Source organism: Pelmatolapia mariae, linkage group LG6, assembly GCF_036321145.2.
Source record: "Pelmatolapia mariae isolate MD_Pm_ZW linkage group LG6, Pm_UMD_F_2, whole genome shotgun sequence".
Classification (NCBI taxonomy): Eukaryota; Metazoa; Chordata; class Actinopteri; order Cichliformes; family Cichlidae; genus Pelmatolapia; species Pelmatolapia mariae.
This window is the reverse complement of record NC_086232.1, coordinates 15,764,181-15,787,047: the sequence shown is the minus strand read 5'-3', so window position 1 is coordinate 15,787,047 and position 22,867 is coordinate 15,764,181. Positions and strand designations below refer to the sequence as shown.

The window sequence follows — 22,867 nt, the reverse complement described above, 5'->3', positions numbered from 1 at the left end:
TGACCATCTATGTGTGTGTGTGTGTGTGTGTGTGTCACCGTGGACTCTGATTTACATCAGTACTTCCCTGCTCGCACACACTGTGCACTCCATTATCCCCTAGCAGAGTGTGTGTGTCAGCACTTCAGGTGCCACATTAAGGTGATGTGTTTAATCATCAGTTCAGCCACTGGTCTGCTCTCTTCACACGCAGATGTAACAGTGTGCCTCGAGATGTTTTGGTAGCAGATCAGTCAGCTCGCAGGCGAGGGCCAGGTGTGTGTGTTTGACGGCGTGAGTGCGTTGGATGGGAAGTCACCATTTAAAGGCAAGGGTTTGCAGATTTTTAGGGTGTGTATCATCTTCTTCTCGAGTTTATGGTGTTTGCAAAGTTCCAGTGTCAGATGAGAATCTAATCGCAGAGGCGGACAGGTGTGTGTGGCCGCAGGGAACCTTTCGACAGTGCCGCGAACGCTCAGGATGTCTAACTCCACCATCAGCTTCTACGCCCTGTCGCAGTCTTTCAGCTTCTCAGACATCATTGTCATTGCGACCTACTTTCTTCTCAACCTCGCTGTTGGCATCTGGGTAAGAATCGAGAGGGGTGAATGAATTTGTGCCGTTCTACTAATTCAGCTCGTTTTGGATGTTTGTGCAAACCAGTTTGTGTGTCAGTCCTCATGCAGGGTGAGCAGAAACACACTGAGTGGATATTTCTTGGCTGGGCGGGACATGGCCTGGTGGCCGGTGAGTCCATCTGACATTAACTGTGGAAATAAAGGGTGATCTAACAGTGAAGGCCCCGTGATTCTGCAATAAGTTGATTTTGGTTTTCACAGATGGTAAAAGTGATAGATGTAGGCTACACTGACATTAGGAGATACACAACTTTCTGGGTAAATTTGTTCTGTGAATCAAGCATCAGTAAACAATTGTATGGTTCTTACAGGCACTTAAACGGGTGGATTTTTTGTGGGTGGGGGTGGGGGGATAGAAAAATGTAGAAATCAATTCTGCTTGTTTTACTAAAATTCAGCCACCCCTTACTTATGCCAAATATAGTCAGTAACAGCTAAAACTGTAAGGCCAAGCTGGGTTCTAAACTTAAGAGAGACTTGGTAGACGTATGCTTAACTGAAACTGTTTCTCATTAAGTAAATAACAATGTGATGATAAACACTGACATTAATGAGGCTACATGAGAAATGAAAGAAGACAAATGCTACAGTTGCAGGTTTAAAAAAAGAAAAGTTTTGAACCCTTTGAGAAGATTTTCCATCATCATGAGCAAAAGCATCAAGTCCACAAACTCTGCATGTAGGTCAGGTGTTTGCAGCAGAGTATTTCTGCAGAATTTCAGTAAAACCTCCAACCCTTTTCTTCTGTCTTGCACAGATTGGATCGTCTCTCTTTGCCAGTTCAGAGGGCTCGGGTCTGTTCATCGGTCTGGCGGGGACGGGAGCTGCCGGAGGCATCGCTGTCACCGGCTTTGAATGGAATGTGAGAAACACAAGACCGCTGTCAGTGAAACATGCGTGCTCATCAAAACAATACGAGATGCTGTTTTGATGTGTCTGTTAATGGTGATTAAATGCATTGTGGCATGGAATGAAGCAGAACAAGCCTGCTAATCCTTCGACAACTTGTCTCTTTTGTGGTGTGCTGACTAGACAAAAGGAGGGGGGCATATGACATTTGCAGCTAAATAAAAATAACATCACTTGCAATTACCTGCTTTACAACAGAAAGTTGACCTAATATGAATATGGCTGTCTAGACCACAAAAGTTTGTCATTTCAGTGTCTTCCTTCCTTCAGCTGTAACAGGCAGCTTACAGCAGGGGGCAGCAGCAGCATAGCTGTCCTATGTGGACGCAGAGCATGCATCTTAAATAAAGAGACCTGTGAGCTGACTCTGGCGGATTTCTCATTAAACCCCTCTGTTTTCTATCTGACCCCTTCTCCCCAGGCCACCTATGTGTTGCTGGCTCTAGCCTGGGTATTTGTGCCTGTCTACATCTCCTCAGGGGTTGGTCTGCACACACAAACACACACATGCACACACACTCACACAGGTACCCATCTGCTTGTTCAGGCTGGTTCTGCAGGTACATTTTGGTGCCAGGAGGCTTTTCCCCAACAAGGATTCCCCCGCCTTGTAAATTCCCCAGCAGGGTGTTACTGCACAGCACTCACACACGCACATCTTAGTACTCACTTTATTGTTTGTTGGCACATATATTTACAAAAATAAAGTCATAAATACAGTTGTGAACATACCAAACTTCTTCATAGTCGGTATCTTGAATCCATCCAGAGTTTTGTTAACGAAATAGGTCACCGCACATAACTCACATTTTTTTCCTCCCCTTTGGGCTATTTATCCGGCCACATCAGGGGTGTCAAACATAAGGTACAAGGACCAGAACTGGTCGGGAAAGATGGCCCACTGGACAGCTTTGGAAAATGTTATGGCGTGCATAGATTGTGACCTGTGAGCTCTGTTCCCATAAGTTTTACAGCTTTTCCTACTGATCCCACAACCTTCCACAGAAATGTCTGTTTCTGCAGTAGTTAAAAAAGACAATAAAAAAGACATTTTTATAATTACAGGACAGTCTGGCCAATGAACTGCCAGCACCTTTTCTGTAATTTGCACATTTATCACATAGTTTCACTGGTCAGACCCACTGCAGATCAAAGTGAGCTGTGTATGGTCAGTGGTATAAATAGACTTTGACCTTATTGATCTACCCGTCCTTTTTTTGTGCAAGTCATTCAGGGTTTTTTCCCCCCGCATATCTTGTGATGCAATTTCACAGAAAAGGGAAGCTCGCAGCTGAGAGCAAACATCAGTAGTGTTTACTTCCTGTCACAGGTTTTCTCCCAGACAGCTCACACTTTCTTCTACAGACTGATTTTGCATTATCACTGAAAAATAATCAAAATGGCAATATGAGACTATCAGGCCATGAAGAAAAATATATACATTTTGTAGATTTTGGGATAAATTGTCTCTTTAAATATGCCTCCTCTGTGTAGCTGTGGCACGCTGAAGATGTTGAAATGTCTTGTGTCCAGATCGTGACCATGCCAGAGTATCTGGGACGTCGTTTTGGAGGAGAGAGGATCAGAACCTACCTGGCTGTCCTCTCGCTGATGTTGTCCGTCTTCACAAAGATTTCAGTATGACTATGTGGCACAAACACACCCACATACAAGCCTGTGTGACTACACAAGTGTCTCAGATGTGAGATCATTTGTTTGCCAACATCGCTGACTGGCATGTTTCTCTCACCAGACTGACCTGTACTCTGGAGCCTTGTTTGTTCAGGTGTGTCTCGGATGGAACCTGTACCTGTCTACTGTCCTCATGCTGGTGGTCACTGCGCTCTACACCATTGCAGGTAGATGTGAAAGTGCATTACAGTTCACGTTTTTTGCTCTTTTAAAGAATTTCAACAATTCTGATGAACGTTAATTCTAATATTTTATTATGCAAACAGAAATCCCTGAGACAAACGTATTGCATATTTTGGAACATAAGACTCGGCACTTGTTTGTTTCTTTGCGCAAATAAAAAGCCATCTCTGTTTTTCAGGTGGTCTCGCTGCTGTCATTTACACAGACACCCTCCAGACGTTTATCATGCTCGTTGGTGCAATTATCCTAACAGTTACTGGTATGTGCTGTTTCATAAACACAAAGTATTGCAGGGCCAATTTTGCAGAATCAATATCAATCAATAATCATTCAACAGCAGCAATAAATGTGCATCCACAGCTTTCAATGAGATTGGTGGCTACAGCCAGCTGGCCGAGCGGTACAGCAGAGCGATACCCAGTAAAATTATTCCCAACAGTACCTGCCACCTGCCACGGAAGGACGCCATGCACCTGTTCAGAGATGCCGTCACCGGAGACCTTCCCTGGCCCGGGATGACTCTGGGGCTCACCATACTGGCCACATGGTACTGGTGTACCGACCAGGTAAGTCTGGAAGGACGAAATTCAAATACTCGAGGTGTGAGGATCGATCTATATACTGGTATTGGTATCAGATCGATACTTTATTTGTATCTTCTGAGTACAGAATTGTTGTTTTTTTTAAGAATTTTTTTTCACCTCAAACACGCATGAAAAATGTCCGAGCGTTTTTGTGTTGACTGACATTTAAACAACAGAAGTCGACCTTTAGAGAGCAGCACATTTACATTACAGATCTCCAAAAAACCCAGTTTTAACGTACACGAAAAGCTGACAGGTGTGTTTTGTTGTGTTTTGTTATCGTTGTTTGTTATGGAGAGCAAAACTCACAGTGATTTAGTGATCATTAAAATGTTTTCAGAATTTGCAAATGAATGATTATTCGTCTCATAAGTCAGGGCACACAGCTCTCCCCTCTACTGACCCCATCAATTTGCACTCTACTATTCATAATGACAAATTCATGTTGTGCTTTAAAAAGCTTTTGCATTTCTATTAAAATCACAAACTAAAATCTCTCAGCAGTAGATACAAAATACAGCTTTACACTTTTTGATAGAGATTTCTGCTCTGCAAGCTTTACTCACTTTTATTCAGGCAGGTGCTTTTGTTCCTCATAGATCCCTTGCGAGTTCCACAAAGAAGCATTTGTGAAATGCCATTGTCGTGTTTGCCAAGGAATTTTACATTCTTTTTGTTGTTTTTTTAGTCTTGGCGGGGCTGTCAAAGACTGTCACTTCATGCCGTTTCCCAGTTGTGCTCAAAGATCTGCATTCTGAAGCACATTTCTTTTACAAACCTCAGTGTGTTTGGCTCTATTTATCCTTTCTAGCACGCTGACTAATCTCAAGATTGAGGCACTGAAAAGCATGTCTATACTAGGATGCTGCTGTCATGCTTCACTGTTCCTGTGCTTCACCATAAGAAAAGCATTAGACAGGCGCTGAGCAGTGGAGAAGTTTTGTTTCAACGCACTGCCATGACCTCCACGTTTTCATTAAGTTACTAAATTATCAAGGTCTAGACACATTGCAAAGGATGTCTCTGATGACAGTTTGGTCTACCATAGCACAGGGTCTGAACACTTATAATACTAAATAGTTTTTTAAAGAAATCTGAGAATGTGTTTGTCTGTTTTAACTATGGGTTATGGAGGACTCTGAAGCTGGACTGTTTGGAGAGCCACTCCAAGAAGCTGAATTCCATTCTGGTCAATATTAATTTGATCTCTTTATGAGCCATAACAGTCCCAGTTTCTTATGCGGCACTTTGGAAAAAAGTTAGGCAAACTAGACTCTGTTCCGCTAGTGTCACTGCATCCTCAAACCTCTGCAAAAAGAATAAAGGCTGGGCTCTGCTGTGTTGCCCAGATGCTGATTGCGAGCCAAACCTCAGCTCCAGGCTACAAAAATCCCTTCAGAAAGCAAGAAGCTACAATTATATTTTTCTGCAAACCAGGAAGCAAAAGCAAACATACCTAAAAATACCTCAGAGTGTTCATTCACAGTCATTTACCGTGGAATATTTCCTGATCAGCTGTTTGGGTTGTCAGGCGCTGTATGCTTGAGATATTCTCTTTCATTTTTAGTAATGATATGCTTCCTTCAAATATCAAGATGTTTGTACAATACAGTGGCATTTTTAAATGAACTAATGATTTATGTGAGCTGGTTGAAGCAAAACAATGGGACAAATTGAACTGTCTTTTTATTTACAACATTACAACTTCTGGTCCCATGTTTTTCACACATGTTCATACATCTGCAAAGGTAATCAGGGAAGTCTGCCAGTGATTTCAAAGCAACACCCTCTCACCATCAGCAACCAGTCCCCATGATATCAACACTAGAGCCTAGAGGCTGCATGTCACAGATACATTGCACGGTGCGTGACATGGGCTGGCAGAAGAGAATCACAGCTGACCAAACACAGTACCATATCTTAAAAAAAAAAAAAAAAACAGATCACTCATAAATCAGTTGCAAGAGTGCATGCTATCTTGTTTTGCATGTTGTAAACACAAACACCTGATATGTTATTATCAGAGTTTATTTCCGCACAAACATGTCAGCAAAGTTTCTTTTTGGTCAGGCACTCATTTGAAACCACCCAGAGATATCTGAGTAAAGCAGATGTTGTAAGCTTTGCGTCGCAGTTTCCAAACAAAAAGAAGATTAAAAAAAAAACAAAAAACCAACACATCCCACAATGAAGCATTAATGTCCTCAAGTTCCCCGACCGGCCCACAGATCTACCTGACAGGCTTATTATTCTGAGGTGCTTTCTTCTGCGGTGCTCCTCCTCGTGCTCTTAAGTTTTTAAAAGTGTTAATTTTTGAGAAAGAAACTCCAAGTAATCCCGTCTGGTTGGCTGGTGGCTGTGGTGACGTGTGGGCTGCCTTCTTGTAGCCGGGACTGTGTCGTCTCGGTGACCGCCCGGAGCGGGTCTCTACGCGCAGCTGGGCCGAGTCAGGCTGGAGCATTTGGCCCTGCCAGTAGCGGTAACCTCCTATCACTGGGCCAGCTGCTCGGGTGGGCCGATGATAACTTCCTGGTTTGGCGATAACTACTTTTGGTCCTCTCGCTCTTGCATCATGACCCGGAGATCTAGAGGTCTGAAACAACTAAGCAGAAAGAGCACAGAGAGGGGATTAAAACTCTAAATCCTCCGTTATTCTCTAAGTAGTACCTCAGGGGTCAATCCTGGAGCCACTGCTATTCATTATCCATGTTTTATCACAAAAATTACCAGATGTACTTTTCTTACTTACAGATGGTTATGTCAGGAACTTATTTCAGTTAAACTCTAACAGATCAAAATGTAATTACATTTTAATCACACTCTAGCTTTAAGGATCCCTCACTTGAGACACAGCTGGTTTATGTTTGATTGAAATAAGACAAAAATACCATATCTGTGTCTCTACAGCTATAGTTAGCCTGCTCATCTTCTGCATTTTAAATGGAAGTTTCACCAAATGGAACATTATCTGAATGAAAAGAAGGAGATCAGGGAGGTTAGGCTACTGGTTATGCAAAAATGTAACTGGTCCTAACAAACTGAAATCAAATCAATCGAACTGTATGTGGTTCTATTTTGTTTTTCTCAACTGTTAACAGGAAATGTTACTATTTATTATATTCATTTATATCTTATTACACCACATGTTACCTGATTATTTCTTTTGGAAATATTTTAAGTGCCTTTCTGTGTGTGTAGGTTATCGTACAAAGGTCCCTATCTGCTAAGAACATGAGTCATGTGAAAGGAGCCTCCATCTTTGCCGCCTATCTAAAGATATTGCCCTTTATCTTCATCGTCCTCCCTGGGATGATCAGTCGAGCTCTCTACCCCGGTGAGTGTACACAGACACGCAAATACCTTTTAAATTGGAGGGGAAAAATATGTCATATAAGCATGTACCGCAAGCAGGTAGAGACTTGCTTTTGGTACCACTGATGAGGCACACCTATTTTGACGTGGGTTACATAAATGTGTGCTTTTCCAGTAAGTGCTGCATACTTTTGGGCAGCAATCACAATTTGTGGGAATTTCAGCAGTGGTTTTGTCAGTGATTACTCATTACACATTAAAAAACGTTTAAAAGATTAAGCATTGTGTCATATAGGGCAGAAACTTCCCTAATGGATTAAGCTGTTTTACCTTTTTTTTTTTTCTTTTTAAATTAAATGAATACGCAACTCATCAATATAGCCTGACACTGACATCTTTGCAAAAGAAGATATTCAGATACATTATGCAGTAAAACAGTGTGTTCTTATTTTTAAAAAGCTTAAAAATGTCACTTAAACTCTTGGCAACACTTTATAGAAACACAAATAAATGTACTTACTGTTAAAGAATGAAAAGATAATAATTCATGTTTATTAATGTTTATTGTAAAGTGGTAAATTATATTTATAAGGCTTCATTTTAAGTGGTAATAAATATTGGGAAGTGAAGCTATAAACATTATATGGATATCTGTCACAAAGCAGTTTGTAGTGCTTACTTAAAATTGTGCCTAAACAGGCGTGCGGGTTGGCAACAGTGTAAATCACAAGACCGGAGAGGAGAGAAGTGCACGTCCTGTTTCACTCACAGCTTAGTTTTGTTTTCATTGGCTGTTTGGTTTTCTTTTGGCACTAAGATCTACTTAAAAAATGAGATTTAAAAAACATAAAAGTTTGAGTCAAAATACACTCCTCTCTGAAAGACTACACCACAGGGTAACTGATGTTTTAAACTGTGACTTCGAGAGGTTCTTCCTGAGCTTCCATATGTGACGAATGTGAAGTGAGTCCAGCAACAACACCTTGTGTGTACATCTGACAAAATGTGATTTGACGCTGTGGGAATGAGTATGAACCTTCTGTTACAAACTCACTAAAGCTTTATACTACTTGGTAATCATGAACAAACAGAACTTTTTTATATACTGATGCCATCAGAATAAAATGTAATGATGTAATCTTGCATTATTATTGTAAAATTAGTATTTTTTTTAACCTCAATTAATTACATAAATACAAAAACTCCAGTTAAAAGGTTACAATCTCTTTTATTTTTAATCTTCATAATTGGAGAGAAAACAATGTCCGTTGTGGTTTTTTAATCCCAGCTAACTCAAAATTTGCAATATAAACCAGAAAAGCATCTGAAATATGTGTTAAAAACTTTTAAGATAAATGATTCTCTATTGATTTCATCATTGACCTGCGGGCGGCTTTGGTTTGGGTGAAAGAGAGGGTCAAAAGGTCAGTGACTCGATCCCTGACTCCTCATGCCTGTATGCATTCTTGGGCAAGATACTGAACCCCAAATGACCTCTAATGCATCCATCTCTGTGTGTGTGTGTGCACTGATAAAGTGCTGTATGGATGTGTGTGTGTGATTTCCCATTTTTTGATTATTTTAGCACCACTCAAGCAGTAATACCGAGTGCTCACCTGTCCTATGTGCCTGTGTGGGGAGAGGTGCTCCTGTCTGCGCAGCTGCTGTGATTGGCGGATGAGAGCAGCACTGTCCTCTGATTGGTTGGGCTCTCGCAAGTCCAGCATGCTCTGTGAGAAGCGGGCCATCATGTTGAAACCGTCTCCTTGGCGTTGTCCTCGGCCGGACCCTGTTGTCACTCCATTGGTTAGCTGGTTATTGGGCTCTGGCTGCGCACAATCGTAAAACTCCTCATCCGATGCTGTGGAGTTACTCGAGGGTTCGTCATTGACCACTCGGTCACAGTTGACCTTGGTGCTATCTTGGCTGCCATTATCGTTGCTCCCAGAGTCCTGGTCATTGTCCTTTGACGTTAAGCGGCCACGTATCAGGGTCACCTCTTTCTGGGATCTCTTTTTCTTAAATGAGCCTTCTAGACTCTCCAGCTGGTCCATTTTTACCAGAGTGACCTGCGCTTCACCAGGTTTCTCTGAGGAGGCAGGTTCTATGAGCAGCTGCAGGGTGCGGCGTTTAGGAACAGGAGGTGCTACAGGTTGTGTCTGTGGAGGTTCTGCAGCATTTTCTGTTGGCTGTGAATCAGCAGTAACACTAGATGGTGAAGTGGAAGTCTGTGCAGCTGGTGTGTGTGCATCCTGTGCTGGGGGTGTGTTGGGCTGTTTAGGGGAATCAGTTTGGTCTGTGTTGGGAGTTGCGGGGGATGGGAGCTGTTTGTTAGTTGGACTCACAGGAGTCGAAGGCTTCAGGCTTGTATTTGCAGAGGGGGTGTCAGCTGATCCTGCAGCTTTTGCAGGATGTGAAGCAGGCTGCTCAGTTTGTGCTGGCTGTGAAAGTGGTGAGCTGAAGCGTATAGCCTGACTAACCTCAAACCTCTCCGACCTCTGCAAATGAACCTGATTGGCCCGCTTATCATCCCTGATGTTGATGAAGCCAATCACGTCACTTGGTGGGTCTGGCTCAGGCCAGGTGGGCAGGTACGGAATCAGGTATGCTTTCTCCAGATTGGCTAATCCTGGATGTATGGGTGGCTCTTCAATAACGTCCTTCAGCCGTGCTTTCATCATCTTTAGCCCAGTGGGATTCTGGGAGTTTGAGTTCTTGTTGCTGGAGTTCTGGTCAGATGAAGTGGGACTTGTGTGGGTCCCCGTGACGACAAGAGCGTATTTGGGGTTGATGAGCTTCCTGGCAACAGAAGCCGGCACAGGTGCAGGAGCCGCCTGAGGGAGAGGGTCAGGTACCGGCTCGTCTGTCATAGGAACCTTGTTGAGTGACACGCCTCTGGACGTAAGGTAAAGCTCCCGAAACTGGAGGTCAAAGGTCTCCACTGCCTGTCCTGTGATCACAGTGATGAGGTTACGGTCCAAACGAGACGAGGACCAGGTAAAACTGGAAAAACACAGAAATGGAGAGAGGTCTCAGCAGGGACTTCAATGTTTTCTTTGCACATTTTTTTCCTACCAGTTCTATTCCGGTCCTGTTTATCACATCTAAACTCCTTCTTCCAAGTCACAGCTCGCACTGAGAAAACAGAAATCTGAGATTATAATAGTTTAATCATTATAACACGCTTTTGTACTCTGATGTAATGCACCACATTTTGGTCTTTGATCACATTGCATAAGTACTCCTCCTCAAATTCCTTCTAACAGATCCAGTCTCACATTACACCGACATTTCAGTAAATAAGCAACTATAAATGACAGTAAACGGTAAGGATAACACACCTAATTTTCAAAATTTGCTTTGGCCGCTAACAAAACCGTATTGTGACTGTTATGACTGCTGGCTCCAAAGCAAAACAAGCAGAGCAATGGACTTTAATATACTTCCCTTACACTCTGTCTACATCTTTAGCCTGACACTGAGTCTGCATTTACTCTGTAATTTCAGCAGGGGAGGGGAATCAATTTTCCCCAACTGATCATTAGAGACCAACAAATCAGTCTGAATCAAACTATTTTAAGCCAACACTGATCCACTCGTTTCTCAAAACACAATTCACTAGCCATGCCTCACAATGCATAACAACAAGCTGACATTAAAAAAACATTTGATTCATGTCACACTTCCGGAGGAATCAGGCACCTGGATCGAGTGGATTCAGAGGTCAGGACCCTGACAGGTGAGAAACCACGATAACCATCAACCCTTGAGAAAAGCTGGGGTACAGTGGCTTTAAGCAGTTGTCCACATTGATGCTACGCTTTTTGTGTTATGTTAGCAAACACAGAACAGCAATCAGCGCTGTTTAGCTCTTCACCACAGATGATGGTCAAAGACTCCAGCATGTTCACCAGTTAGTTACTAGCTCCGTGTGTCTTGTATGGAATGCATGTGTATGACTGATTTATTAAGGCCATTTCCTGCAAGCAGCTGCATGCTGCAGCAGGAAGGACTGGGTAAGACTAAACCAGACCAGTAAACCTGCAGGTCAGAAAACCAAAACAGCGAGCTGAAAGGCTCTAAAGCCCTCCACAGAGGTCATGGGAAATGCACGGATGATTTTTGAGTGGAAAAAGTCATGCAATTAACGGCTAATTTAAAATATGTAATTGTGCAGATTTAGAGACACAAATGAACGCTGCTCACCTGTAGGAGCCAGAGATGGCTCTGTCTCCATCTACCAGAAGAAACTTCTGGCTCAGAGATCCACGCACCTTCTGTGCCGATCGCGTAAAGAACTCCACGCCTCCGCAGCAGCGTACGCGCAGGTTCTGCACATGCACACATACATAAAGGGTTAGTGCTCGGTAACCAAAGGCTCTAGAGGGTTTAGTACTGATGGATGGAAGGGTTTCAGTGAACAAAGGGCAAAATAAAGGAAACAAGAGAATGGAGAGGCAGAAAAGAATGCGTTTCCTTGTTACTCAAGAGCCGGTGCTCAGCTTTAATACCTCCATAGTCTCCCACTGGGTGCCTCTACAGGTTAGAGCATGGACTTTCTATCTACGTACGTGCATGCCTGTTTGACACACCCTGTGGTGTTTGTGTTCGGCTCTGTGATAAGGGTGTGGTTGACAGGCTGAGCGTTACCTCGTAAGTAAACGCTGTGTGTGAAATCTCACAGGGGACATTAACAACGGGACTGATGGCGCTCACAATAATGGCAGAGATGTCAGATAAAAAAGAGACTGGCATGGTGGTAAATGCCGTGAGGAAGGAATAAGGAGAAGTGAAAGAAAAACATGTTACAGAAAGTAAAAAGTGTGTGGTTTTATTGCCTGCAGCATAGACAGGAATGTAACTGGCGTCGTTCTGGCCTCCAGTCCAAAAAAATCCCCCGTGAAACTCGTAAGTATTTTCTGTTACTGCCTAGACCAGTTCAACTCAACTTAAGAGAGCCAGAGAATAACAAAGAAAACCAAGCTATTGCAAACTAGTTGCAGCATGCACCTCACAAATACCCGCAGGCACAAACCTGGCAACCTACATCAATCATGGGCCGCCCAAAAATTTCCTTTGTATAGTGACAATATAATTTCAAAAAGGTGTCTTTAATAACAGATGTTATTTCCATTCCTCCCCCTCCCCATTACTGTATACTTATTGGGCGTACCCTTCTTTATAACTAGCTCAGCAAAACATCATCCATGCGTGCGTGCATGTGACTGGCAATACAAACCTTTAGGTGTCCACGGTGCATATCAGCTCTGCCACACATGGAAAGAAAGCAGGGCACCGCAGCCATGTCGATGATTATATACACAGGAATCTTGCGTTTGTAGGCCGCATCCATCAGGTCTCGAAAGATATCCACATCTGTAAACACATCCATCACCACAGCTATCACCTAAAAAAAAAAGAAAAAAAACAGCACACATACACATAGAGGAAAACCACAAATGTTAGTGTTAGTGCTTCCTGGTCTCTGAGGGTGGGTTCTATTTCAGCTGCTTTTATCAGCGATATTCAATCCCCAAAGGAAGCTGGGAACACAAGAAATTTGAGCATAATATTCCTGTAGTTTAGAGCCTGTTAGGAACAGAGACTGTTTTTTGGCAGAGAGGTGATAAAATGTGAAGTGGGTGGACAGTATGTGCTGCGCAACGCTGGAACAGTAGAGACAGGCGGCTCTCTTTATGTGATCCAGCTTAAAGATTACGTTTAAAACAGCAGCATTAGGTAGACTTTGGAAAATGATGATAAGTCTTGAAATTTTTCATGTTATTTGTATTAAGTTTATTGTGAAAATACATGTGCATTGAAAACCAGCCTTTCACTTTGGCACTAAGTCTGATTCATTTAAGCCTCAATGTTTCTTTTGTCGCTCTGGTGCAAAGCTGGACTATTGCATGAACATGTACCAGCATTTATGGATGTGAGAGGAAGCCTGCTGGCATGTGACAAATTCAGTGATGTCAGGGCATTTTTTCCCCTCTTTTCTGTTCTCATGTCAAGACAGGACTTGTTTTATTTAAACTATAATGAAGGGAAGCGGGTTTCTGAGACAGGTCTGTGGCAAATTATGAAAGGAGGACAGAAAGGTGAACTGAACTTAGAATATGTCCAAAAAAGTCAGGCTAACATAGTGTGCTCTGCATCATAGATGGCAGCAGACAAATATTAATAACAAGATAAAACGATCATGCAAACAATGATCTTAAGCAACAGCCAACAAATAAATAGATTGATAGAACAGTTATTGTCATTAATAATTAATCTGCTGATTATGATCTGTTGTCATTTCAGTCACTTGATTTTGTCTAATAAGCCAAAGTGTTTTTCAGATGAGTCACAACAGTAATTTCCTGTCAGACCACTAACTGATTACTTGCCTAATCATTTTAACGCCAAGCAAAATCATATTTATTAAGTGCACAAAGTGATTTTTCTTCTTTGCTTTAATGTGATGGCGAAGCATTGTTTTGAAACTTGCGGGTTTGAGGCAGTGAACTTCTTTATACATTCGCTGACTGGAGAAATATTGAAAACAATTATTCACTGTGGTGCATTCACTGACAGCACTGAAAATGCACTCCAGTTTTTTGATGAGTTGTTAATGCGGTTTCCTGTTGCTGCGTTGACTCAGTGCTGTGGTGCGTTTCAGGTCTCTGTATTATGCTGCACGTCATGAATTTGTACTCAGCAAGATGTGTTTTGCCCCCCACATTTTGGCTACATGAATGGAGGAGTCAAATAAAAACACCTTGCGATAAAATCCAAGCATCAAATCGCGAATATTAACATAATTCAACATAAAGAGGTGAAAAGACAATAAGCTAACTGGTTAATTCTCGTCAGTGTAAAGCGTTTCTGTTTTGGTGGAGAACCTCTAAACTCCATCTTCTTCTCTGCCTACCTTCTGGGCTGATGCAATGCTCTTCCGCACCACTTCCTTGATGTGCGTGTGCCCCTCGGTTGGAGGCTGTGTGTGCACGGTCACGCGCGTGACCCCTCGGTATGAGATTGCCTCGGGCCAGCCCAGGTCCAGCTCCGCCACCGAGCCCTCAGACCGGTCCGGCCAGTACTCGAGAGACACCTCACCGTCTCCGGTCTCTTCCCAGGGCCCCGGAGTTGTGTTTCCTGGCCCTGGCGTCCCGGGTTTCTGGAGATGCTCGTACCCGGGCCTGTATGCTTCCGCCGTGTGTACAATCCGCTCCAGCTCCGGTTCCGAGAGGAACTCCCGGACGCCATGCTTGCTGATGTATTCCGTGAACGCGTCGCGGCCCTCGACGATGAGTGCCTCGAGGGCCAGCCGTTGGTCCTCGCTGTAGAAAAACTCTGGTTTGCTCTCGCTCACGCGCCAGTTGACGTGGTGATCGTCCAGACACTGGACCTGAGATAGCGCCATGACCCCCAGTAAACCCGCCGGTCAGTAAATAGTTAAACACTGAAACCACTCTGACCCACTTTCCACTCGTCCGTCCGGGGGTTCAAACATGGAAGAAGTGCGATCTGTCATTACGGTCCATTCCGGGTCCGCGTGACCGGGGACAAACCAGACCAGTGGCAGATATTTTCATCTGAGGCAAATAAACCGCTATCAGTTCCTCAACCCGGGCAGGCTCCAGCTCAGCCCTGCTCTCGGGTTACAGCTATCGCTCTCAGGTGTGGTTGGAACAAAGCCCCCCTCCTCCACGCCCAGCGCCACGCCTTACACCTGACAAGAGCCGGAAAACAGCGGCTGCGGCCCGGCTCGGCTGCTCCTCCAGCCTCGGGGCACAGCAGACACGGAGGGAGACAAGCAGCTGTCTGGGTGGATGAATGTGTGTCTGCCAGTGAGTCAGTCTAAAGCGGAACACTCACTCGACACAAAGAAAGAAGTCATTAGTCCTCCGGTAAAACTTTTAAACTGTGTGTGACTCAGTCTGACTGAGGCGCTGACGACTCACTTTTCCACTTTTTCTTCTTTCTTTTTTTTTAATTGTGTCGGAGCGTGAGCCTGAAGCCAGAGGTTTACAGATGTTCAAAGAAAGGAAACTTCCCCGAAAGAACACAAAGCAGTCTTCGCTAACGTGGCGCTACCGAGCCTCTTTACTTTAAAGTGTCGCTGCAGTCACACGAAGTTCGTCCAGGTCCAGCAGACTGTGTGGCGGAGCCGCCGGCGAGTGTCTGACCCTGGAATCCGGCAACGGAAGCTCGGTGTCCGGGGGCAGAGAGGCGGAGTGTCCGGTAGTTGGTTAGGAAAGAGAGGCACTAAACTCCACCCTCCTGCCAGCACACAGGGGGAAATCTTGTTCTTAGAACCCTTACGAAAGCCCGTGGAGCTAACCCAAGAGGCTATAACACGTTATACAATATGTGATTTTATTATTTGTTCATATACACACACACATATATATATATATATATATATATATATATATATATAACAACGTGACTACTCTGTTTAAGCTTATACTTTCACTATTCATTCATTTAAATGAACCTAAAACAGAATAGTTATTCTACTGTTATATCAGTGCAGGCTTTTTTTCCCTGTTTCCTGTGATTGCTGCTTATCCATGCGTCTCTGAAAGGTAACACTGAAAAACAATAGCTTTATCAGGGTTAATATATAACATTAGCCAGATAGAGAATCAAATACGTCACCCTTTCTGTGCTTTTTAACATGTAGCAGACTTGTGAAAATGAAATGTATCTCAGGTCCCCTGGATGTTTCAGCTGAGCTGTGGGTGGTGATTTGGGACAAATTACTGAGTAGCTTTGATGAAAGACTCAAGGAAGTTGAAGAGGAATAGCCAAGGAAGTTGGAGCGTGTGTAGCTATGTAGTGTGCGATTATGCATATACATGTTAAAGTTTGTGGCTTTAATATATTCCTTTCCTCATTCTCGTCTCACAAGGCTACACAACAGGTATCCAACATTTGGTCATGATGCCTCTGAGCCAACTCAGCTGTTTGTGCAAACACTTTTCCCACAGATAGTGTTTCCTAGTTCCTAGCTGCAAAACGAATGGTAGCTCAAACAGGATTTTTTTTTTACTGAACAGGCAATACATTTGAACCCATCTAGCTCAGACTGACCCTTTGAAGTACCTGGAAAGAGTCATTCCAGGAAAACTCAATCAATGCCGTCCACCTGACCCAGAATCAGTTGTTTGTTAGATTTTTTTTAACAATAACAAATTGTCCATATTTAATAAAGCCATGCCAAGTGTTCTTCTGTTTAACTTTATAAGCGGCTCATAAATACAGGAGCTAGACACATGAAACTTTCACGGCTGAAAACTACCTTTAAATTCTGTTTTAAAAAATCTATTTTACATTGACCTCAAATGTCACAGTCTGAAGCCATGATCTAATTTTTCTATAAACAGGTTTAAGCGTGAACATCATGGGACACAGTTTCAATAGAGAAACTCTACCACTTTAACATCAGTGACATAAGTTGACAGAAACCTTATTTGTGCATGGATGTTGTATCTTTTTTCTGATAGTTCACTGGAGAAAACTTTTAAAAAGTCCAAGGGTCATATCAACACATGGAATAGAGATGGAATAGAGTATTGGTTTTATTTACAGTTTGACCCCAGCCACATCTTCTACTCATGATTTCTCCTAAATAACTTTGTCATTTATTAAGTTAAATTGGTTTATAAGATAAGATAAGATAAGATACCTTTATTAGTCCCACGAGTGGGAAATTTCATGTTAAGGCTGCCGACCAATTGCACGCAATGGCGGCGCCATCTTACCCTCCGACCATGCATACATTGCACAAAAACATCACATGGGGAATGTGAAAATGGCTATGAAATGAAGAAACAACATTCACATGCTCCATGTACAGGAGCTTGGACACATTACACTGATCAAACAGCTTTAGACCCAGATTTTGACCATGTCCTGGATCACAGAGGGTCTCAGGATCAGTGCATGCCCTGAGTATGAGACAGCTGGATGGGCAATGCATCAACCACAAGGGTCACAGCAATTAGATGCGTCCGCTCTAAACTTTGCTAAGGTGAATAAAGAGACATGCCATCTTATGTCACAAAGGAATTTGTCACCAGCTAAACAGGTAACGAAGCAGCAAATTGCAAAGCAAACCAGTGGTGTTGAGGGTGGTTAAAGAGGTAGAGCAGTGGATACTAGTTCAGTTTCTGGCTACTCCAGTGTGACTGAGAATAAGGGTTGTAGGTTGAAACAGACAGATTTGAATGCTTTTATGTGGAATGACCCTACATCTGCCCTTTAGTACCTTTAGTGGGACTTAAAGGGAACCAACTTGAATTCTGGATGAGAGGAAAAGTCAACTTCACCTTCCACTCCTGCGTGCAAGCAACTTTTGACTGCGCCTCCATGTTTCAGACTCTGTAGGCTGTGTGGATCCAGAGGAGTGTGTGCGAGTGTGTGGAGCTGAGGTTGGATGCTCCAACATCGCTTTCCCCAAACTGGTCATTGAACTCATGCCAAGCGGTGAGAATATGGCTCTTATTCCAAGCAGCCACACAACACTTTTCAGGTGTTTTCACGTGCATCTGAGTGTCTGCGTATGCATTTTTGCAGGCCTGCGGGGACTCATGATAGCTGTGATGATGGCCGCTCTGATGTCTTCGCTGACCTCCATCTTCAACAGCAGCTCCACGCTCTTTACCATGGACATTTGGAAGAAGCACCGGCCACGGGCCTCTGAGAGGGAACTGCTGCTGGTTGGCAGGTGTGGCACTCATGTGTGAATGAGCTGGAGGTTGATTCCTAAAGAAAAGAGACGCGCTGACACAGTTTGCCTTTGCCCCAGGATTGTGACCGTTATCTTGGTGGTGGTGAGCGTGGTCTGGATCCCCATCCTCCAGTCAGCCAACAGCGGGCAGCTGTACGTTTACATCCAGTCGGTGACGAGCTACCTCGCTCCACCCGTCACTGCTGTTTTCACTCTGGCCGTCTTCTGGAAGAGGACCAATGAGCAGGTAGCACACTGACAATCAATATAATAAAGTTACAGATGCAACTCAAAGTTACTTTATTTTCTTTCATTCATGAATAGATTTTTCTGTGACATGATAAAAATAGCAAAAATCACAGAGGTTCAGTTACATCATGATGTAGTTTTAAAAAGCTATTTTATTCCAAACACACTTACAACACAGACAGAAAACACATCTGCAAGTTGTTGTTACACACTGAAGGAAGCTTAACCCTCCATCCTGGATACCTGCCCTCAGAACATTCTGGACTTTTGAGGTTTTCCCCTGTTTGCTCTGTTTGTCCTTTCACTTACACCGTACTGCTGCATAGTTTTATTAGCCTCAAATGGGATCAAGCTGTGTGCAGCTCACACACACACATGCGCACAGAGTGCTTGGTGTGGTGTCCCTTGTGTGTGAGCTCAAAGCTGTGTGTATCAGTAATTCACTTCATGAAGTGTATTGTTTATTGCTTCCTCTATAGAAGCAGGAGTTCTCACTTTAAACAATAAAAGTCATTGCTGATCTTTGATAACAGACTGTGAGCGACAGAGGCCTGCTGTGACTGTCACAATTAAAACCTGCAGAATGAAGTATAGGGGAGATGAGAAGGAAAGCGATATTAGGTTAAATCTGATATCACACGTGTTCAAGCGTCGATCGCCAGCAAGTAAAGACCAGTCCTCTGGATATTCACGATCCCTGTTTTAATAGAGCACGTCCTGGGTGTGTCTGCTCTCGCTGCTGGCACGTTGTCCACAGACTGAAAGAAAGAAAGAGCATTTTCTCAGGTTTTTCTGAATGAACAGGATTTCCCTTCCCTCTTACTGTGAATACTACTTCCCCTCCAGCTCAGTTAAGCTGCACAGAATCTACTTTAGAGGATTTTTATTATTTTGTGTTTGCAGTGAAATCGCCTGGGGTTACAACATGAGCTGACAATCACCAAGCAAACACACATTTGGTGATTTGCAGGTCAAAGGACATCTCTGTTACATAAAAGAAAATCTTAGCCACATCAGCTCACTTCGTTGGCCAAGGCTGAAATATCTCAATAGCTTCTTTAAGTTTTCCTCCGGCATCATAATCAGTCAAAACATGGATTAGAAGAGCACTTTAGGTGAACCGCCAGCATTGATTTAGGCTCTTCAGTTTTGTTTGCTACTAACATTAAACTACAGTGATAATAAATACTGCTGGCCATCAGTGCTACCCCTCTAACTAATAGCAGGTGTGCCAATTTGAAAATCCTAGGTGAAAATCCTTCTTGAAATATCCCATACGTCACCTTGTTCTCAAGTTATTGCATACACGAACTTGTGTGTCCACACCACCCGCCTGCCCACCCAACACTCCCAGCAGGGCGATGACCATTCCAGATTGGCCTTTTTTTAGCTAAAGGGTAAAAATGTGGCAGAAAAAGTTTGTTAAATGACCTCAATCTCTGAAACATTTAATCCCAAAAGTGAGTCTTTAAATATACTATATAGATAAAAGTACTGGGCCACCCGCAGGAGCTGTTCAGACATGGAAAGCCATGCCATGAAGCGCACCGTTTTTGTGCTGATGTTAATGTTGGAGGAGGTTTGGAGCTCTGCAGTTAGATTTTTTACACACTATGTACCTCAGGACTCTCTTAACTTTAACTCTTACTTTGTGGTCTGCCGCTTCATGGCTGAGTTACTGCGGTTACTAAATGCTTCCACTTTGCCATAATACCACTTAAGATTGTGGAATATCTAGGAATTTCACAAACTCATGAGTTGCAGTGTTGGCAACTATTACAGCACCATACTTGAATCCAGTGAGCTCCTTAGAACAAACCAGTGTTTTTAAAGGCAGACTGCATGGCAAGGTGCTTGGTTTTATACATCCGTGGTAATGGGACTCAAAACACCTGAATTCAAGGATTAAGAGACGTGTCCCAATACTTTTGTCCATACAGTGTCTCACATGGTGTCTCTGTTTCTTTTATATGTTACCATTTCACTTTAGACCTATTAAAAAGTTGTTATGAAAGGTGAACTGCATGGTTACACAAAAGCTGTGAGCTTTGTATGTTTGGATAAACACAATAAAAATATAAATGATATTGAATCACGGGGTCAAAGGACACACATTACAGCACGGGATGAGTCACACGCTGAGCAGCATGACACTGTAGATTGCAAACAATCGAAAGTGTTTGCACAGGAACACAATGTGTGTCGTGTTCAAGCTGGGCAGTGAATTAAGCTCATAAAAATGTCAGCTAACCTTGTAATTACTAACACAATATCTGGATCCTAGTTAGTATCTGTGCATGTTGCATTATAGGAACTGTACATGTGAGGTATGTCTAAAAAATAAGAACAGGTGGAATGAAAATAAAGGAAAAATAAGATCAGATATGTACTCTGTGTGGCTACAAGGCGGTTATTTTCAAACTGCACAGATCACATTCTTTACTGAAGGCTGAAGGAGTCGGAGAGTGATCTGTCCCTCTCTGCGTGTTTGTGTGTATTAACAGTAAGTGAGAAGTGAGTGATGTGAAGATGACAAATTATATCTCTGGGAAAGTGATGACATTAGCTGAACGCACCCATGTGTGGTTCAGAGTTGCCTCGGGAATGAGACACATGCTTCCTGTCAAATTAAATTCAGCTACTCGGTTCAGAAAGGCATTTAATCCAATCTAGGTGTATTTGTGTGATTTTTAGGGCGCCTTCTGGGGGCTGATGGTGGGTTTGGTGGTCGGCGTGTGCAGGATGGTGCTGGAGTTTGCCTTCCCTCCTCTCAGATGTGGCGTTGAGGATTCGGCACCTGCGGTGCTACGTAGTGTCCACTACCTCCACTTCGCCATTCTGCTCTGTGGGCTCACGGCAATTGTGGTTGCTGTTGTATCACTGCTTACACCACCCCCCACCCACGAACAGGTGTGCACACATGGATACAATAAATAACACAACTATGAGGGAAGTAAGCTTATGCAAGTATGGTCTGTGTCTGGTGAGGAAAACACTCTGTCACTACAGAGTATTAGACAAACTTGCACTCATCTATAACATAGTCTGCACTGGGGTTGCTTTAGGAAGGGCATCCGCTGTTATACTCAGCCAAAACAAACATGCAGAGCATGCTGTGATGATCTCTTCTGAAAAGAGGGCAATTGAAAGCAGCTTTTATCTCTAGCATCAGATAATCACACTTATCTGCATCGTCCCTTGTTTACAGCTTGTGTTAGCACATTATACGCACTATAAATGCACATGCAATAAAGATCTTATACATTTTTGTAAAAAATAGCAAATGGGGATAACTTTTGAAATGTTAAAGTCAGGGTGTTGTCAGGGTCACCTCAATGGCAGTAGAGTTTTACCGGTTTGATAGTGAATAAATGAAACTTTCTTGGTTTTGCTTCTTCGATTTTTCCCAGGTGTGTAACCTGACCTGGTGGACAATAACTGAAGAGCCAAAAAGAGACATTCCTCTGCAAAAAGTGTCCTCCATCAGCCACCGTATCTCCCAGGGTAAGTTTGTCAGCAGCCACAGGGAATCCAGCTATCATGTGAAAAACAGTCATTTTCACACACACACACTGCTCTTGTTTTTGAGTAACTTACTGTATCCGCTGTGTGTGTGTGTTGCAGACTCTGAGTCAACACGGCGGGTGACGACATGTGGTCAGAGGGCAGGATTGTGTATCTCAGCAGTACGGCGATCAGAGGAGACTCCAGCTCCCAGAGTCCCCAGCATTCGAGAGAACGTGTTGTGGTCGAGGTTTTGCTGTTTCAATGCTCTCCTGCTGGTCAGCATTAACATTTTTCTCTATGCATACTTTGCCTGAGGTGAGGTCAGATTTAACATCTGGCCTCAGCTGAACTGTAGTCCCTCCAACACGAGCTGGAAAGTGATCCCTCTAGATCCAAGAATGTGAAGAAACAAACAGGTTTTTGCTCAGATTTCACTCGAATCATTAAGACATCGACTCACAGTGTAAAGCCGGTAGATGCCGGTGGACAGCACAGCACACATCTCCATTAAAACAGTTAAATTTAGATAATAATCATTATGACAATAATGGGCAAATGCCATGGAAATAAAACGTTGAAGTGTGTGGATTATAACAAACCAACGTAAATAAAAGGGCATCAAACATCACCTTTAATTTAAAGCTTCACAATATGCAGTGAGAGCACATCAGTGTGGTTCAGGCTCTGCATGTGACATAATATTGTTGCCTAGAAACGGCATGCTCAGTGTTGATTATTTAGTTATGTTTAGAGCTTTGTGTGAATGTTTGCACTAAATGTTCTTTTGATTTATCATTTTATTTACATGATTTATGAATTTTAATCAGAATTTCTCACACATGACCTAAAGTTGTTATATTGAAGTCTTTACCAATGGAAGCGATGGAACAGTGAGTGTAGCTCCAAATGCATCCCAATGAGAAATAATGAGAAATTTCATGTTCATTTTATCAGTAGTAATATTTCCATGTGGTCCTGTAATCTTTTTTTCCAGGTGATATCAAAACTAAACTGAATGATGTGTGCATAAAAAGATAAAAAACGGATGTTTGTGTCCAGACTCTTTATTCGGCTTCCGTGTAGTTTATGTA

General features: G+C 43.0%; 2 protein-coding genes across 4 annotated transcripts; one reads left to right on the top strand and one right to left on the bottom strand.

Annotated features, from left to right (window-relative positions):
* The first annotated feature begins 696 nt into the window (after window positions 1-696).
* Window positions 697-22,791, top strand: slc5a10 (solute carrier family 5 member 10). Of its 3 annotated transcripts, XM_063475932.1 has the most exons (14): window positions 697-726; window positions 1,375-1,479; window positions 1,948-2,007; window positions 3,060-3,164; window positions 3,280-3,385; window positions 3,580-3,660; window positions 3,762-3,967; window positions 7,184-7,319; window positions 17,669-17,776; window positions 17,867-18,017; window positions 18,099-18,267; window positions 20,964-21,179; window positions 21,680-21,742; window positions 21,971-22,791. In XM_063475932.1, the coding sequence occupies exons 1-14, from the start codon at window positions 712-714 to the stop codon at window positions 22,088-22,090; spliced, it is 1,641 nt and encodes a 546-aa protein (XP_063332002.1). In that variant the 5' UTR covers window positions 697-711; the 3' UTR covers window positions 22,091-22,791. The 3 variants fall into 3 exon arrangements, with proteins under 3 accessions (XP_063332002.1, XP_063332003.1, XP_063332004.1); XM_063475933.1 differs by lacking the exon at window positions 3,580-3,660; XM_063475934.1 differs by lacking the exon at window positions 17,669-17,776.
* On the bottom strand, window positions 5,674-15,609 carry fam83gb (family with sequence similarity 83 member Gb). Its single transcript, XM_063475931.1, has 5 exons — window positions 14,214-15,609; window positions 12,537-12,704; window positions 11,504-11,628; window positions 8,914-10,300; window positions 5,674-6,587 (listed from the first exon to the last, which is right to left on the bottom strand). Exons 1-5 carry the CDS (start codon window positions 14,703-14,705, stop codon window positions 6,216-6,218), a joined length of 2,544 nt encoding a protein of 847 aa, XP_063332001.1. The 5' UTR covers window positions 14,706-15,609; the 3' UTR covers window positions 5,674-6,215.
* Window positions 22,792-22,867: the final 76 nt, after the last annotated feature.